This window comes from Triturus cristatus, chromosome 1_1, assembly GCF_964204655.1.
Source record: "Triturus cristatus chromosome 1_1, aTriCri1.1, whole genome shotgun sequence".
Taxonomy (NCBI): Eukaryota; Metazoa; Chordata; class Amphibia; order Caudata; family Salamandridae; genus Triturus; species Triturus cristatus.
Window position 1 is genome coordinate 916994087 of NC_140579.1, and position 19396 is coordinate 917013482.

Here is a 19396-nt window from a genome sequence, read left to right on the forward strand (position 1 = left end):
GGTAACAAACTTTTTATTCATTAGAGGCATAAGGAAGGTTGAACCAAGCTGGGCATGAGCCATTGTGAGAGAATGGCAGCGGTGACAACTGGATTCCTTTTATGTTCTGATGAGGAGGAATCTTGCCACAAACCCAACAGTTAGTAGCATTGCTTAGCTGGTGTGTCTGATGCAACATTTGAAGAAATTAATTGATTCTCAGATTTTGCCGGTATCCCTGTTAATGTTGCGGCAAATCAAAATGATGGTGCTCTTTTGCAGCAAGTGATGTAACAGTAATGTTAGGTAAGGAGGCTCCAGGCATTACTTCCTCCACTACCCACATTACAGTAGCGATGATGGCAGCAGTCAAAGTCAGACCAAGGATGCAGATTGTACAGCCGTTGCTCGTGGTTGCAACGATCTCCTCCTTAGGCGAGCTCATTTTCATCGACAAACAACAAAACAGATGGTGCCCTAAGGTCCTGGGCAGGCGTTGGTTCTTCACTAACATTGAGACGAGTAGTCACTAATAAGCTACCCCCCTTTGAAGTCAGTCTTTAACCACCCAGGACAGTGGCTCAAACAGTCTTTCTGCGCTGAAATGTCTTTCTTCCTGGATCGAAGCAGATATCTAGATGTACCAGGGATCGTGTGGTCTGGGAAGACTTCCTCAGGTCCTTCAGGTGACGCAGCTTGTCCTTTCTCGGTGACCAGGATGTCGCGGTGGTCTGTCAACACAGAAGGGCTCACGAAGGAAGAGCTTCCCGCACCTGCTGATAAATAAAAGATAAGCTGTCAATTAACTGGGACAAATAGCCACTCATCAACATGTCTGTTGTACCTAATACTGATGCAGAACAAAGGGCTTGGTGTAACTGTTGGAAGGCGCTCTGGCACTCAGCAGTCCATGGGAGGGGCAAAAAAGGGCCAACAAAGGTTTAATAATGTGTGAAAAACTGCCTAACAAAAAGGTGAGGCCAATCAGTGCACGCACATCCTTCAGAGTCCGGTGTACAGGAGTGTCCAGAATGGTCTGAATGCGGTTTGGTGTGAGTGCACGTCCCCCCTTAGACAGGAGGTGACCTAAATAGGTAACCTGCGGTCTACAATATTGCAATTTCTTTTGCAAGACTTTGTGATGATGAGAGGCAAGAAATGATAACAATAACAGTGTTCATTCTTCACACTAGGTAAGAACGCCAGAGCGGCATCCTCATTGATAAGACAGAATCTCTCAACCATTGGATAATTGATATTTAAAATAACACGCACGCACACCTTCTGGAGAACAACGTATTGTGGCAGAAAAATATTTAAGCATATCGATACCCACAATGTTGTCCGGTGTGGTAGGGGGGAAGCAAAAATGGACATGCTGCAGTGAATTTATCAAGCCTGAATTCAAGTGTCTGTGAAAGTGGGCTAGATGTAGGTATCCCATCGAATCCTATCGATGTTATCATTGTGCCGAACAGAAGAGCCCTAGGAACCAATCTTTTAGACAGACCACTACAGGTAGCCCCTGTGTCAACCAGAAACCGATCCGTAAATCCCAAGACGTTTGCGTCAATATAAGGACCCATTTGATAAACTGGCACCTCAACCGGTCCCTTACCCCATCCTAGGCATCCCTATGCTGCATAATCGGAATCTGCAAGAGCATCAGCAGAAAAATCAGACATTTGATATTGATTTCATCTATCAAAAGTATTCGAGTAATTTGGTCCTTGTTCAACTGCTTCAAATCTGGGGCGAGCTCCTGTACCTCCCCTGTTTCCTGAATTCCCTGGGCGTCCTCTTATACTGCCCCTTCCCCGCTGATACTGCTGACCTCGTAAAAAGGGGCACTCCAGGTGTATACATTGCGCGTCCGCCTCTTCCACCTCCCTTAAATGGTGGATCATATACTTGAGCCAACATAACTTTTGTCTTTAATTCTTTAAAATTTCATTACAAGACCGGAGGCTATCATTATGCAAATACTTTTATTTGCTGCCCAAACATGCAGCCCTTTAAAGAATGTTATTACATCACAATGAATAGAACATTAGTAACAAACATCCTCTTTTGTTCGCTGCCCTGACACAGCTAAGTACCATTATTTTTGTTACTCATGTTTGCCTTTGATTGAATAGATTTATCTATATTTATGATAGTAATATTATAATTTTACTTATTTCTTGACTCTAGGACTTATACGCATCACATATATTTTAAATATGTACTTCCTCTCAGTACTCCTACCAATTTATGGCAGGTCTACCCCCCTTTAATGAAATTTCATTTTACTAATAACGATCGTATTTTTTCACGATGATTCATTCACAGGTTATCGCCCCTTTTGAACGCGCTCACAAAGGAGGTTTTTTCCCAACTTTCAACTAAAATTTTTACGTTCCTTACAAGGTTCGTCTTGCGTGAGTTTCGTTCACCCTACCTTTCAATTAAATTGTTAATGCTCTTAGCAGGGTTCGCGCCTTCCGCGATACTTGCTTACTTACAATTTCTTAGAATACAAGCATGGCCCTTCTCACCGTTTCCCTGCGTCTCCTAGCGACAAACTAGAGCGATGCAGGAGCATGCCATGATCACCCTCGCGCTGCTTTCGCTTGAATGCCGGTCGGGATGGTTTCCATAGTTACGCTCGCTTCGTGAGCATAACGGAAGCCTTTCCCGACCCGTTTCCAGACGAGAAGAGATTGAAATAGAAAGACTGCCATCTAGTAGATACTCATTTATTCAATAAGCTTCATCAAGGAAAGCATTCATTGATTTTTAAAGGGCTTTTTACCCGTTTTCTTGGCATTTTAATCATTTTCCTGAGTTATCAAAGAGAAACTCCATCCTCAACAACAAATAGTCTGTTGGTAAGCCATCTAACAATTGATTTGCTTTAATTTAATTGATTAACCCTGCATACCTTTGGGTTTTGAATCATTAAGAGATTTTTTAGCATTCAATCCCTTTTTTCATCATTATAAGAATATATATATTTATATTATTGTGGAATCTGATGGCAACGTCACCCAACACTCCTCTAAGGAAACACTGAATGACAACCTTAAGAGATTTATTGGAGAAGAATTAAAATCTTCAAACAGAGAAGCAGTAGATGCTGCTCTTTATAAGAGAAAAAGGACTTCCCCCTCCCGAGGATATTTATTTTTCTCTCTCCGATGGGGACTCCCCCTCTGGAGTTCATAAAAGGGGCAAGGTTACACAGAAAAGGAAACCTATTTCTGAAGCATTCAACAATGCAATGAGATTTGGGAGCCCCCGCGCTACAAAAGAATTTGGTGCTCATAGCAGCACAATAGAGAGACCTCATTTCCTTGGGGCTGAGAGAAGGGGTGCCCATAGCGGCATTATAGAAAGCGGTACCCTTTACGGGACACATGATTACTACAATGATTTTTATAATCAAACCACAGACTACGAGGACTTGGTCGAATTCATTTTCAATTTAGACTCGAGGACCTCAATGAGGATTTAGATCACCCCTCCACTTCTTCTCTCAATATTAAAGATCCCCTTGGTGAAGAAATGTTTAATCCTACAACCATTCGTCATCCTCGCAGCACTGAATGGTGGCCTATGGAGCACGTAGGTAAATACTTATCACAATGGGTCAGAAAACCTCTTGATACAAATACTCGCAATTTACTGCGAAACGAGTGCCCCAGACCCTCCACGGAGGATAAGATCTGCAGAACACCCAACCTTGACCCAGAATTGATCACCTTCCTTTTCATATCAGGAAGGGATCCTAGAAAAGGAATTGAAAAATGCCTCAAACAAGCACAAGACAAGCTCCTCGACGTAATGGGACCTCTATCCAAAATTTTGGACATGACTGTACAGGCCAGATCTAACAATACCCCTATAGATTCTGACCTATTACGAGGATGGGCTCAACGCGCAATATGTCTTATGGCAACGGCAATCTCATTACTGAACGGAGCAAGGCTGTCCTCCTTAGAATGAATCCTAAACTCGCGGACCACTCTGCTAAAGAAGACATGTGCGACGCCCTAGGCATGTTATTCGGAGATAATTTTGTTAAATCGTTGGGTAAATATTTGGCCACGTTTAATGCCTTTAGTAAATCTTGCATACGAAGAGTCTTTGGTGGACGACCACTTTTTGGAAGGGCTGGCAGAAGGGGACAAGCTGTCAGCCGTGGCTACTTCAGGTCCCAATTTTATCCACATGAGACAAGAGACCCGCCCTTACAGAGGCTCCCGCTCAAACTTCTACCCCCAGAGAGGAAAGGGTTCTAGAGCCCGTGGTGGAAGATCAAATTTCTCCAACCAAACTTTCCAAGGTAAGTCTAATTCCCTCCTTCCCTTCCCAAGTGGAAGGTAGACTGAAACACTTTGTAAAGAATTGGTTCAGAATCACCAAAGATCCTTGGGTTCTAGAAACTGTGAGTGGCTTCAAGATTGACTTTTACCTAGAACCCTTCCAAAAAAAGATTCCAAACGAGATTACTCTAGACAAGGAGAACTCAAAATTAATAGAAATGGAAATTCACCAAATGTTAGACAAAGGAGCTATTATAAAAATTCCTCTTTCAGAAATATCAAAGAGTTTCTTAAGTACTATTTTCCTTGTAAAAAAGGAGGACAAGGGTTGGTGTCCCGTCATAAATCTCAAATATCTAAACCAATTTTTAACATACAGACAATTCAAGATGGAAGGTATCCATCTTTTGAGGGACATCTTGCAAACCAGAGATTGGCTGGTAAAATTGGACCTGAAAGATGCCTATTTTACCATACCCATGGTCAAGGAGTATTGAAAGTACCTTCGTTTTACTTGGAAAGGAACTCTTTACCAGTTCCAGTGTCTTCCCTTTGGTCTATCATCAGCCCCTTGATGCTTCACCAAGGTCCAACGTCCAGTAGTCCGCCATCTCAGAGAGAAAGGGATTCGTCTAATCTATCTAGACGATATCCTCATCATGTCTCAAGACAAGTTAGAAATTATGAAACATTTTAAATTACCATGGACCTCCTTCTAGACCTGGGCTTCATTATAAACATGGCGAAATCTATTCTGACCCCCTCACAGGAACTAGAATTCCTTGGTTTCAATGCAAACACTATTCATTCAAACCAAATCCTTCTCCACAAGAAGGTTACCAAAATAAAAAAAACAGGTTTCCCTTATCCTTTCCAAAGATTATATCCGATTAAAAGATCTGGCCAGAGTTTTACGACTCCTTTCCTCCTCTATTCAGGCTATCTCTCCAGGCCCTCTTCACTACAGGGGTCTACAAAGACTAAAAGCTCTGGGCCTGAGAAAGGGCCTTTGGTACGAAGACTTCCTACCTCTTTCGGAAGACGCAAGAGAGGATCTTCACTGGTGGTTGAAAAATCTCCAATCCTGGAACGGAAAAGCTATTTTCGGGAATGTTCCAGATTTTACGTTCGAATCAGATGCGAGCAACCACGGTTGGGGTGCTCGCCTAAACAATTTAGAGACAGGAGGGAGATGGTCCATAAAAGAACAATCTCTCCACATAAATTCTCTAGAAATGTTAGCAGCTCTGAATGCTCTTATGAGCTTCAAAGAGCACCTAAAGAACTCAAATACCCTAATCCGTTTGGACAACTTCTCAGCTGTCTCTTATATAAATCGCCTTGGTGGAGCGAGATCCAAAAATCTATCAGATATTGCCAGACGAATATGGTATTTTTGTTGGAATCAAAAGATCACCTTGAGAGCAGAATTCATCCCTGGATCACAAAATTTGAGGGCAGTTTGGAATTCTCGTTTCCTTCACGATTCAAGCGACTGGAAATTGAATCCAGAAATCTTTTCTCTAATCCAAAAGATTTGGGGCCCAATCCAATTAGATCTGTTTGCCAGCAGATTGACTCACCAAGTGGAGAGATACCTCAGTTGGAGGCCGGACCCGCATGCCTCGGGAGTAGATGCCTTTATCCAGTCTTGGGAAGGGATCCGAGCTTACGCCTTTAACCCCTTCTCAATGATTCAGAGAATATTGTGGAAGGTCAGACTCGAACCTTGCTCAATCATTCTGATAACTCCTTTTTGGAAATCACAGGTGTGGTTTCCTGGGGTAATGGAGTTAGCGGTGGACTTTCTTCGGCTGATCCCGTCAGCCCTAGGCTTACTCCTGGGTCCAGACAAATAACATCCTTTAGTCTTGGAGGGGAAGATGAACCTTCTTGCTTGGAGGATATCAGGGATTCAGGAAGATATCCTGATCTTTCGGGAGAAGCTAAAAGCTTATTGGAAGATTCATGGGCACCAGGAACCAGAAAGAGATACAAAGGTGTTTGGAGAAAATGGTCTGGTTGGTGCCTGGAAAGGGATCTGGATCCCGTTCAGTGTCCTCTACAACACGTAGCAAATTATATTGCTTATCTTTTCGATCTATGTCTCTCCTTTAGAACCATCAATTTACAGATCAGAAGAAATTGCTGGTCATTCTCTTATTAACAATCTTGCAATTGGTAGCAACTCACTTATCAAAAGAGTTATGAAAGGTATCCGTCTAAGGAGACCTCCCAAGGCCCGCTATCAATCCCTTTGGGATGTTAACCTTATTTTTAATCTCTTCATTTCTTGGCCTATCAATAACTCACTATCCCTTAAGAGATTATCAATGAAACTGGCTACTCTCCTGTGTCCGATTTCCTTTAGAAGGGTATCCGATTTTAGAGCACTAGAACTTTCTAACAGATTTTACTCCTGCGAAGGCGTTCATTTCGATATCTGGAAAAGAACGAAAACTATGTCAGAATCCATCTTCTATCCTACCTTTCATGAATGTGAAAAACTGTGTTGTGAATTGTATGAAATGCTATGAAAATAAGATTTCTACTTTTGGACCTATTGGTTGCGACCAACTTCTTTTATCATATGTCAAACCTTTTAAACCTGTTTCATCAGCTACCCTATCAAGATGGATCTGCTCGATCATGCATGAGGCTGGAGTGGACCTATCTAGATTCGGAGCTCATTCTTCCAGAGGTGCAATGGCTAGCAAAGATTTTTGGGGAGGAGGATCTCTCCCCGAGATACTTAAAGCAGCAGATTGGTCTTACGCAAGTACTTTCTCTAAGATTTACTTGAGACCTATAGAGCATGTTAGCAGTGTAGCTGTACATGGCTTTAAACATGCATAATGATAGCCTCCGGTCTTGTAATGAAATGACAATTCTCCAATTATTATGCAGAGAGAATCTTGATTTCATTAAAGACATACGGAGGCTAGCATTATCCCACCCTCCTCTCCCCGAGAGGTTTGGGTTGATTAATGTTTATACCTTTAATGTGTTATTTTTTATTATACATTAATGTACAATAATTATCTGGGTATTTGTTCCTTTCACTACCCAAATTTTTTTCTTTCCTCTCAGATAACAATGTTGAAGACTAACTGGATTTACTGGAATTTCAAGTTTGTTAGCTGTGTCATCGCAGCCCAAGAGGATGTTTGGAGCCAGCACAGTCTACTTGTCATGTTACTAATGTTCTATTCATTGTGATGTAATAACATTCTTTAAAGGGCTGCATGTTTGGGCAGCAAACAAAAGTATTTGCATAATGCTAGCCTCCGTATGTCTTTAATGAAATCAAGATTCTCTCTGCATAATAATTGGAGAATCGTCATTCTTATCCTCCCTGCCTTTTGCTTCCTGTTGCTCATGGTCAAACTGGGGAAGACGTGGTCCAAGAACTCTCGTTGGCCTTTAAGCGACTAGCTATTTCTGGTAACATATTAGTGACAAATGTATCAACAAATGTTTACCCGTATCATCGGCCAATGACTGACCACTAAAATCATGGAATGTCTCCTCAAATCTTGAAAAGAGATCAGAAATTGACTCATCCTTTTTCTGTTTACAGGACGCTAACGTGGTCCAATCAATTTTCTTAGCGGGTATGAGAGTCTTTTGCTCAGTTACAATAGCGTTAGGAAGATCTAATATCTCCTTCTGAGGTTTCTGTGCTGGCTCTCTTTCCGCATCTATTCTTTCTAATTCCACCCAGGTATCACCAAATGCCGCATTGTCATCTATTTTAGGTATTGTTCTCCACATATCAGGGGGCAAAATGAGCCCAAAGAACATATTATCAATATCTGGCAAGGTCATAGTGCAGGAGCTAATGGCTCCTTACACCTCCTCATAGAAGGAGGCAGGATTTTTCAGGGGGGTCGGGCAAAGCAGCTTTAAGAGCATCACATCAGCTCTATTCCAAGGAGTGTAAACCCAATTATATATAAAATATCCTTTTGCATCATTCGAAGTTTTATCATAATTGGTTCCCGCACCCTTCGGAGGAACATACAGGGGTGCAGCTTCACGCATAGGTTTCATAACAGACTCACTACTACTAGGTTTATTCGCATCCACCAAAGCATCTACTTTCTTTGCCTGAGATTGAACTGCTTCTGCAACTTTATTTTTCTTAGCTAATTCTTGCTCCTTTCGCAAACACAATGTGTCATCTCGTAATTTGACCACTCGTCTAATCATATCAGGTAGGTTCGAAAAAAGGAAAGTCCCATCTCCTAACTGTTAATAATCAGTACTTATATCATCTGGTTCTGTTGCATTAGAAATATGCCGCCAACCATATATTACCTCCCAAGTGAATTCTTCTACAAAAATAAAACTGTTTGGCGTCTTCCCAAGTCTGAACTGTAACTGTGAGGGCCAATGCTGTAGTAGTCCAACGTGCTTCCTCTCTAGCAATAGCCCGCAAGTTATCTTTCTCTTCCCTAGATAAAGTAGAGCGAGTCTGCCGCCCAATTTGCTTATCTTTATTTTTTTCTTCTGAAGACAAATGCTCCTTATCAACCTCATCATCAGGGGCACTTGGAGTGGGGAGTTTATACGGGGGTGGGGGTTGATCTAATAGGATGCAGTCATCCTGAGGTTTATTAAGTGTGGGATAAATAGGGCGCCTAATAGGATCCTGGCCATTTACCTCTAATCAACGTTCCCGATCTTCTTTTTTTCTATTTTTTCCTTCTTTTCTTTATTTTTTTAATTCTAGCGCTTTTTGATGAATCGTTTTTCATTGTTCTTTTTCTGCTTTAACTTCTGCTCTTTTCGCGCTCTCTCGCACTTCTTTCTCCCACATACGCACACAATCAAACAAATCCTGTCCATTTTTTCTTTCAAATAAACACTACTCTACATATTGAACCTTTTTAAAATCAAATTCACAGGCCATTGTAGATCAGAATCTTTACTTGGGTATTTGTTCCACAGTGTACTGTACATTATGGAAGAAATACCATATTTGACATATATGTCTTTATTAAGTGTCCCCTCTGGGGGAGCCGGCTGACTTTTTTCTAAACTCTGTTTGGTACCACCAGAGCAGCAACACCACCTACAGAGTGTGCTTAGAACAGGCATGCTTCATCAAAAACGTGTAAAATATTACTATTTCAAAATATTTCCAAAGGAGAAAAATCTCCACATTACCTGTCTTAAATTTTTGCAAAAAGTGAATCACAAATTCAAACAAAACGCCCAGGCTTAACAAACAAGAGTGCCGCTTTAGCGACCTTACCAGACAGAAATCTCCAACTCCCACCTGCTGATCTCTGGTCGACCTAATGGTCACTACAAAAGTGCGCCAAAGAAAACCCCAGTTGAGACCGGCATCACCTGGAGGGTCAAATCGAGAAAAAACGGAAAAGTCACTTCGGCCTGCAAAGACAAAGTCTCCTCGTGCAGTGCGCTTCCTCAGTGAAATTCCAATCCTCCGTCACGACCACTCCTTCGTGCGAACGTGTCTCTGATGGGGTACAACGTTGGGCGCCAACTGTGGAAATTTACCTTTTATGGGGTACACTGGTGCAGGGACACCCTTTTGTCCATGGGTTTAAAAACCAACAAAGTAGAGATCAGCACTGGAGTAGGAATAAATAACAAGTTTATTAATCACTCATGAGTGGGACCACGTCCACACAGGACTCAAGTGCTGCCTGAGGTAGTACACTGAAGTCACAGAACACAGAGCTTTTATACAGTTTTTCTGCAGTGTAAGCATGTTAACAGAAATAGGAAGGACAAGTTTTTGAAATAGTTTTCAACAAACTAGGGCAGATGAATAACTACTTGGTCAGCAAAGTGGGAGGGGAAGCAGGAGTGCTTAAGGCAGCAGAAATGATTGACAGTTAACAGGTGTACTGGCAGCTACAAATTCTCAGCACGTACATTGCTTTTAGCTGAGTCAGGAAGTCAACTAAAATAGATAGCACAGGCAGAAAAAGACGAGCAACAGAGAACGGGAGAATTACGAAGGAAAGGAAATGAACACCACAGCCAAAATGGCTGCAGCTTATGCCAAGTAAAATATTACACGTTTCCACAGTTTCAGTCCCAGGCATAGCTTCAGAATTCCTAACATCTCCGAAATCTGTTTTCGAAATCGGGAGAGAATGCTCTTTAATGCACTGACATCTAGTGTGATGATTTCTTTTCCATTTCTGGGGAACTGAGGAGCTGTGTCTGAAATCTAATTTCAGGCCTCTAATTTAGCGCGATTAGTGTTTATCATTTGTCTTTTGACAGAATGTATGGGTTCAAGGGTCATGGGCATTATTTGAAAATCTGTTTTCTGGCGCATTACAGTGTGAGTGAAAGACAAAGCTGCAGCATGTTCAGCGAAGACATAAACATCACGTACACTCATAAAGTACACAAACCCTTCGGAGTGGGGAACTAATTAGTATATGTAATTCATAATTACATCACAAGGAGATTTGTCACAATTGGAAATCAAGTGGAGGCTATTTTAAAGAAACTAAAATGAATGTCATGCAGAAATGTGAAATAACCCCCTTTTAAAAAATTGTCCTAAGTCGCGTATGTTTGCAACAGATCAATGTGTTATTGAAACTCAGACATGGCTGACAGTAACCCTTATGTTGTATAGACCAGCGAAAAGTCATAGTATATTTTAAAAGGGCGCTGGGTGTAATTTTTAACAACACCAATATACTGCACATTTGCTGTTGATTAGGTGACAGAAGGATTAAGGGTGTATAGTTCCGTTACCTCTCCTACAATAAAAAAGGGACCGGGGCCATGTTTGGAAAACATTGCATTTCATTGGGCATGCGTACAAAGTTTAAGCTAAAAATGTCCAATACAAAAATTTAGGAAGAAGGGTTAGCAGCAAACCAGTTGAGCATGACAAAGTCATGTTTCTGGTAATAATCCGGTCCACGGGGACAAGGACAAAAAAAACAAACAGATTGAGGTGTAAACTTGTGATTTCACCCTCCGAACGTAGAAATTCAGTACGGTTCAGTGGCAGAGTAAGAAATAAGTACTGCGGAGGGGGTAGTACATCCTGTCGCATACTAATGAGTATTGGTTTTGCAGGGGTGCCTACCGGGGGAGCCTTGCAGGAGCATGAGTGAAGTAGAGGATGGTATTTAAGTAATTTTATGTTGTATCACACCTCCACAAGTGGTATCTGTTTGTCTCGCAACTTTGTTTGATTTCATGTATGGCCCATGGTGAGAGGATACAGTGCTGTAAGACTCCGAACAGGACACAAGCGAGCCACTACATAACGGCAAGGACGGAGCAGAGCACACAATGGCCTTTGTGGGGAAGATTGCCGTCAGAGCTTTCCAGGCGTCAGCCTCCCGGAGACACAGCTAGAGATTGGTATCCTTGCGCTCGAGCGGAGCAACGGCAGGGGCAGGCTCCACAGTAAGAGCAGCGGGAGGTGCAAAGGGACGACATAAGGTTGGGGGAGCCGCAGGAAGACTGAAGCCTCCCTGGCGGCGTGGCGGAAACAAATGGTGTATTGGTTTGGTTATGGAAACACACCGACAGGGCGGTGTGTAGAAGGAAAGCCACTCACTCTGGAATGCCTCACGGCAGGGTGAGTACGCCTGACAAAATCGGGGTATCAAACGGAGACGGCACTCGCAGCCCAGCCCCCACCAGACGGCCGGGCACAAAAGAGACTAGCAAGGTAGCGAGTTGGGGCCTGACTCCGGGGAAAAGCTACCCCCCACACGCAAGGGGAGTGGAAAACAACAAAGAACAATATACGAGCAGCTGTCAGGGTGATTTATGACCCTAGGAGATGCAAATGATCAAAAGACAAACCAGTGATTTATGGCCAGCCAGTGATTTATGGCTGATGATTTATGATGCTTATGCAGAATGAGTTATGAAAACAAAATGATGACAGATTTGTGACAGAATGATTTATGACATCCGGATGATTTATGACCATGATTTATGGCCGCTGATTTATGATGATCAGGCAGAGTGATTTATGACAACAAAATAAAGGCAGATTGCGGCAGAATGATTTGATACCCGATGATTTACGACCCATGATTTATGATGTCCAAATGACGCTAAGTGATACCCAATTCGTGGTAATGTATGATGATTTATGACCCCGGCCCCAAGAAGGTGTCAAGGGGAGTTGTACTAGTATGAAGTATGTAATGAGTAATAAAACTGCGGCCAACAACCACCACAAAAATACAGTGACAGTTGGCTGTGTGTAGTAAGGCAGATACATAAGTATGGTACGGTTCCTGGAATGGGCACAGTGTGGCTGTTATAGCAAAGGCCGCCACCGAAGGGGGCCTCGAGGGCCGGCGCCATAACGGCCGCCAGAGCCCGCAAGGAACGGATCCGGTTTGCGCCGCCTGGAAATGCTGCGCGGCGAAACGCGCCCGAGGCCCTCTCCCACCCCCCATTCAAGGACCCAGGGAAGAGAGGAAGAGGGTAGGGGGATATAAGGCGACGCTCCTCCTGGGCAGCTCACCTTTACATCAGCGAGCTGGGGGAGCGGCGCCAACTAATTTCTAGTCCCACCCACACCTACAACAGCAACGTCGCAGTGCTGACAGGGACGAAAAGGAACTAATGGTACAATGGTTGGCTATGGAGACACACCGGGCGGATTGTTGGAGTAAAGCCACTCACTTTGGGATGCCTCACGGCTGAGTGAAGTGGTGCCACTCACTTTGGGATGCTTCACGTCTGAGTGAAGTGGTCTAACAAAATGGGGCAGCTAACTGAGACTGCACTCCCAGCCCCCGCTGGACGGTAGGGCACGAAAGAGTCTAACAAGGTAGCGAGCTGGGGCCTAACTCCAGGAAGAAGCTATCCCCACAGGGAAATAGCGCAAAGAGAGCGCAAATCCAGCCAAAAGGGACGGAAACAAAAGGTGTATTGGCTTGGTTATGGAAACACACCGACAGGGCGGTGTGTAGAAGGAAGGCCACTCACTCTAGGATGCCTCACAGCAGGGTGGGTACGCCTGATAAAATCGGGGTAGCAAACGGAGATGGCACTTGCAGCCCAGCCCCCGCCAGACGGGGAACAAAAGAGACTAGCAAGGTAGCGAGTTGGGGCCTAACTCCGGGGAAAGGCTACCCCCTACACGCAAGGGGCGTGGAAAACAACAAAGAACAATCTACGAGCTGTCAGGGTGAATTATGACCCTAGGAGATGCAAATGAGCAAAAGACAAACCAGTGATTTATGGCCAGCCGATGATTTATGGCTGATGATTTATGATGCCCATGCAGAATGATTTATGACAACAAAATAATGGCAAATTGCGGCAGAATGATTTATGATACCCGATGATTTACGACCCATGATTTATGATGTCCAAATGAAACTGAGTGATACCCAATTCGTGACAATGTATGATAATGATTTATGACATCGGCCCCAAGAAAGTGTCCAGGGGAGTTGTACAAATATGACGTATGTAATGAGTAATTAAACTGCGGCCAACAACCACCACAATAATACAATGACTGTTGGCTGTGTGTAGTAAGGCAGATACACAAGTATGGTACGGTTCCCGGAATGGGCACAGTGTGACTGTTAATGGGATAGTCCACGCTCTTGAGAGGTGTGGCCCAGGAGCTGAGCGACCCTCATCTATTTTGTACACGCTAGAAGAGATATGACCAAACGTATTTAAAAAATACATATTAATTTTGACTTGCAGCATAGCCTATTTTTTTGTGCTTTTATCGCTCATTTTCAGCTTTTACCACTTTCTTTGCTTTTGTTTTTATCTATGCTACCTTTATCTTGTAAGGTTTATTTAACCACACCATGTTTAACAGACTCAACTCTGCGGGAGTCTGGGGGTGGGAGAAGGGGGAGCTCGCCGATGCAGTAACAGGGAGGTATATCACTTAGTGTGTGGTGAGGTCGCGCAGCTTTCAATTGGTGCAGCAGGTGCAGTGGCACCGAGAACAGCTACTGCTGCAGTTTTCTACCGAGCCAGTGGTCAGGGTACCTATTTTCCATGCTTGTGCCTTCGCTACTGCTTTGGCTGTGGTTCAGGTAATGCACACTTTAAATGGTGGCTGTGTTAGTTGTGCTTAGCGCTTTTGAGGAGAGAGCGTTCTTACGAAAGATCAACATCCTCTCTTAGACCTTTACCCTCCCTGTCTGCATGGTCAGGGCCACAGAGTACCTACAGGCCGCCCATCAACCTGTACCCTCGAAGAAATCCACCGCCTGTGCTGACAGCCACTGCCCCTCCTTCCGCTGCCCACCGCTGCGCCTCACACACACCAGTCACCCTGGACACACTTCCCCGTCTTCGGGGCCGAGGGTCTGTCCCTCTGCCTTCGCGCGCTCCTCCCTGGAGCAGGTGAGGGTCCTCATGCGCCCGGTGCACCTGGGTCTGACCCTACTGCCCACGCTACAGCGTCGCCGCACTCTCACCTGTGCCCACCTGCCATCCCCGGCCACGGGCCGGGTACTCTGCCCAGGATGCTGAAGTTTCATGCCGACCGCCGGAGCAGGTAGGAGCCTCGGGTAGGGGCGGCGAGGCACAGGGTGAGAGACGGGAGTCGAGGGTACTGACGTGAAGGTGAGCCCCGGGTTGAGAGTGGAGGTCTAGCTGGCGGCCGGGAAGGCAGCTGCTGCATTGCAGTGCTTCTGTGGGACATGCTTGGTTCAGGGCTTTTAGAGCTGGTGTTGTGTAATATCTGGTATCCCCTTGGGATCGTGTATCCCCTGGTCTTCGACTCTTCGGGGAATAAACTCAGCCGGGGCAGGATCAGACAGAAGCAGTCGATCTCTGCTCGAGCTGAGTGCAGGGATACACGATTTCACTGGATACTGAATGGAGCTCAGGCTATTAATTACATTACCCGATGTTTCTTTAAAATAGGAGTCAAAGCTGCACATAAAGACAGGAAGCAATTAATTACCCGACGTTTCTTTAATATAGGAGTCAATGCTGCAAATGAAGAGACAGGAAGCAAATCTCGAGTAGAACAAAGAAAGAAACGTGAAATAAATTAAAAAAAATCGCATGCACGGGGTGAAAGAATAGAATACATTTTCGAGGCATGCATGGAGTGAAAGAATGGAATACGTTTTTGAGGCATGCACAGAGTGAAAGAATGGAACGAGGCATGCACGGAGTGAAAGAATTGAGTACATTTTCAAGGAGAAAAGGAAGAGATGTGACACTGTATGGAAGTGCAGTTAATGGCTAAATTACATAAATAAACTCTTATTACTATCTTATCTAATTTTTAACAATTATGTCATGGAGCCAAGGTTTTAGATTGCTATGAGTGACATTTTCATAATGAGTAATTAAGAGCGATATTTGAACGACTATGGGTGACACTTTCTCCCAGCAGAATCAAGCAATACAGAGGAGGGACCACCACACTGAAATGCGTTACGCCTGGTTAATGGTACTAGGCAGGAATTGTTGACTAGGAAGACAGATTAGTCTGTCTTCGTCGATATTTCATCTTTCTTGCAAATCAACATGCTGTGCACTTTATTGCCTAATCCCATCTACGTGGACCTGTTTCTTCTTCTCAAATTCCATTCCTTTCTAATTAATGTATTCTATAGATCATCCAATCTCCCCGATTCATTTATCACTCGCTCACCCGTAAACAAACTATACTGGGAGTACTTCACTTTTATTATATACTAGCGCGAGCAGTTGGAGCAGCTAGTTTGACATTAAATAATTACCATGTAAAACTATTGTCTTTCACCTTTATCATTCCTACAATTTGTTAAATTATGTTGCTTTCTTTTATTGTGATTTATTACTACTACTGTTTTTTTGAAAAGTAAATGGTGCCTTTAACTTGACCTCCAGTGCTTGGGGCTAGGGGTACTGAATTTATTTTTATCTTATGTTGACTGTGTGGGATGGTGTGCTGTTATTTTTAGTGCTGCGAAGCTCCAGTGATGGTGACACCTCGAGCACTGTAGAAAAACAAATGTTATTGTTCCTGATACCACAAATCTGTGTCATTGAATTTCAACTGGACTTCAAGGCATGATTTACATTTCTTCATATGTGGATGTTGTCCCTGTTTTTACTTATTTCTTACTAGCATGATCTATGGTAACTGTGTGTAAAATGAGATTTTTACAAAGTATGGCTCCGGGCACACAGGGTAAACATTGTCACATAGAAATTGCGCTCCTAAAGGGCAACAGTTCAGTATGACGTCTGCTTGGGAGCATACACAAATCATTCTATGGCGTGTTTCTGCCTGTGCAGAGCGCCTTTGACCAGGGAGTGTGGAAGTTGTTGATAACGACAGCAGACCCCACGCACAGCTCGTCCGGGAGCAGAGGTCCACCAGGGGCTTACTATAGTACGCATTGCTCTGCAGCCCCAAGGAGGAACTGCCAGTTCTTTAGCCATGGATGAAATGCTGTTGAGGGCAGATCACCTTATAGATGCCCCAGTGGATGGAGCCTGGCCTACGTGCCATTAGCAACTACTATACTGAACTTAGGCACATTTACTTCTTTCAAGGGTGGCAAGGATTCCTCACGCTGCTTGATTCTGGCTCAGTTGGGACCTGAGCATACACACACACACACACGTCTCAGGCGAGGCCGGTGGGGTCGGGTCTGGTTGCGTCATACTGCGTGCGTGCACTGCAGCTGCGAGCTCTTTCCCATAGTGCCAGCTGCAGCAGTGTGTCAGTGTGCCAGCAGGAACATGAGCCGCCGGTTGGGTCGGGTCCGTCGCTGGGAACCTGCCATGTGGTGCAAGGGGCCATCTACCCTGCCATTGCCCCAGCAGCCCTTCGTGCAGGCAGCAGCCCATGAAAGCTTTGTGAAATGCTGCCTGCTGAAGCTGCATGCCTCAAACACAACGTCTTGGTAGCCATTGGACTGGGCAGGCACTGACTTCGACATCCTGACGTCAGTGAACCCTAGAGCACGCGTGTCCTAAGAATTACATTGCAACACTTTGCAGCTCTTGCAGCTGCACCAGAGCCCACAAGCCTGCCAAGAACAGCGCGCACTGCGCAATGCCACTTAAGCTTGTATAACGGTACATTATTATATAGCAGCGCTCCGGTTTAACAGCTGAGGGAGCACTAAAATGCGTGACTTTGCATTTCAGTGCGGTGATGCGGATCACCACACTGAAATGCATTAGTCTAACGCCTGATGCGTGGTACTTGGCAGAGCTGGTATTTTACAAATCATGCTTGTCTTTTACATGAACGGTTGGCAATGTGGGTCAGTGTGCATTCATTGACTTCCATTCACCACTGATGCGAAGCATGGTCAGTTTAAAATTATCTTGCAGTCCTGTAAGATAAGGGTTTATAACGTGTAGTGGAGCTGTCGTTATTAGGCTGGGGAAGTGATTTCCAGGTCTGATTTTGCTATGGATGAAGAAACTAGAGTATTGTGCTTGCAGGGCATTGTGCAAGGCAGTAAATTGACTGCTGGCACGATTTAGTACCTCTGCATCCTTGTTTGCATAATGTATCCCATCCCTTGTGTAGAAAGCGGTGAGGGTTGCTGGAATTTATATGGCGCAGTCACGTGAATTCTGTCTTGCATATGAGTCTGGAGGAAGCTTTATAGACTGGATATTCCATATTTGAGTCTTGTCTCAGTTGGCAATAGCCATTAATACTTTGTAGTTATCGGTTGTGTATATAGTCAAAGTTCCTGCGATGGGTAGAAGTAAAAATATTTGCACTCTGCTTTCCTAGCTAATACCGAAGCAGGCGCATTTGGTTGTATGCACACCCGGTTAATAAGAACATCATGCATCTGCACGTACCTCATGAAAACGTTCTGCAGCAGGCCAATAGATGACAATACAAGTTTTTTTTCATGATTCAAGTGCCGCTCTGTCCCTGTTTTAACAAGCATCTGCAATGCAATAGGTCTCACATTTATGCAAGTTTAAGCTATTGGCATTGTAAATGACAATGCCTTTTATTTGTTTTGGTTTTTAATACATAAAAAGGACATTGTCATTTACAATGACAATAGCTTCAACTCTTGCAAATGTGAGACCTATTGCATTCCAAATGCTTGAAAGCATCGCTTAGTTGCCCCTTCTGTCTCCCATGGCCCCTGAAAAGCTCCCCGTTTGCTATGGGTTCAATAAACAAGCCAGTTGCCACTCTTGCAGTAAGAGAAACTCATTAAGGAAAAAAGTGCTTACAGACTAAAGAAGACGTACCGTGTAACAACCGAAGTAAAAGGTCCAGTCCTCCTGGGATGTTACAAATGAAGACAAGGCGGTACTAAGGAGGGACTACAAGCCTAATAGCGAATCAGAAGCCAGCCTTTACGAAGGTCAATGACACAAGCCAATGCAAATATCAGCGGAGAGTGGGCGGGGCTTCAAGTACATACTCCAATACAGCATGGCACGCAGCACATGCGCTGCCTAGGCTCGACCTAAAAGGGCACGGAATACTCAGCTGTGCTCCTCTGTAGTGCTTCTAAAGTACTAAACTGAATAAGTAGTGTTTTGTGGTGCAAGATTAACACCCTTTTCAATATATCAACCACCTTAATCAGGCATAGATTTCTTGTCTTTGATGCTGCTTGGATGAAATGAACAACAAACTCTTTTGATTCCCCTCCATGAATCCTTTCTATCAGTACAATTGGATTATGAGAATGCTATCTATGAAACTGTGCCCTTTTGAAATTTGCAACCAGCCAGATTCTTGGTCAATCGAGATAATGGCCTGGTGGACAAGAGTCTGTGTCTAGCCACGACCTGAATGCTGGCAGAACTAAAGTACAACAGCACATTACTCTTGAGATTTTCAAATAGATCAGCTTCTTACTCTTCCTGTCGCAGGACCTTGTGCCTTTTTGTGTGTTCATAAGGATTGGAATGCAACTCAAGAAAAATCTAATGCATTGTTTCATGTTTGTATATTTTGTTCAGGGTTCATATTTACTGTTTGTCTTTTGTGATTTAAGTTAATTAAGACTAGTGCATTTGGTAAGTGGATCTGATACCGCAAACGCCTTCATTTTCTAGATGAAAAATATGCATTAAATGCAATTAAACAGTAGTGTTGGACCCAAAAATGTTCCAGCCGTATGATGCTCAAAGGAACCAAATGTAATAAT

The 19396-nt window shown here is 43.9% G+C and overlaps 2 protein-coding genes across 2 annotated transcripts in view; one reads left to right on the forward strand and one right to left on the reverse strand.

Annotated features, from left to right (window-relative positions):
* The window catches only part of LOC146871282 (uncharacterized), a 157887-nt gene extending 142879 nt beyond the window's left edge, over positions 1 to 15008 (reverse strand). Inside the window, exon 1 of the mRNA XM_085650759.1 lies at positions 14720 to 15008. Within this exon, the coding sequence (XP_085506885.1) occupies positions 14720 to 14782 (63 nt within the window). The 5' untranslated portion in view covers positions 14783 to 15008. The remainder of the gene's footprint in view (positions 1 to 14719) is intronic.
* Positions 1 to 19396, forward strand: part of PLEKHA6 (pleckstrin homology domain containing A6) — a 933224-nt gene that overhangs the window by 326596 nt on the left and 587232 nt on the right. The gene's annotated exons all lie outside the window — the stretch shown is intronic.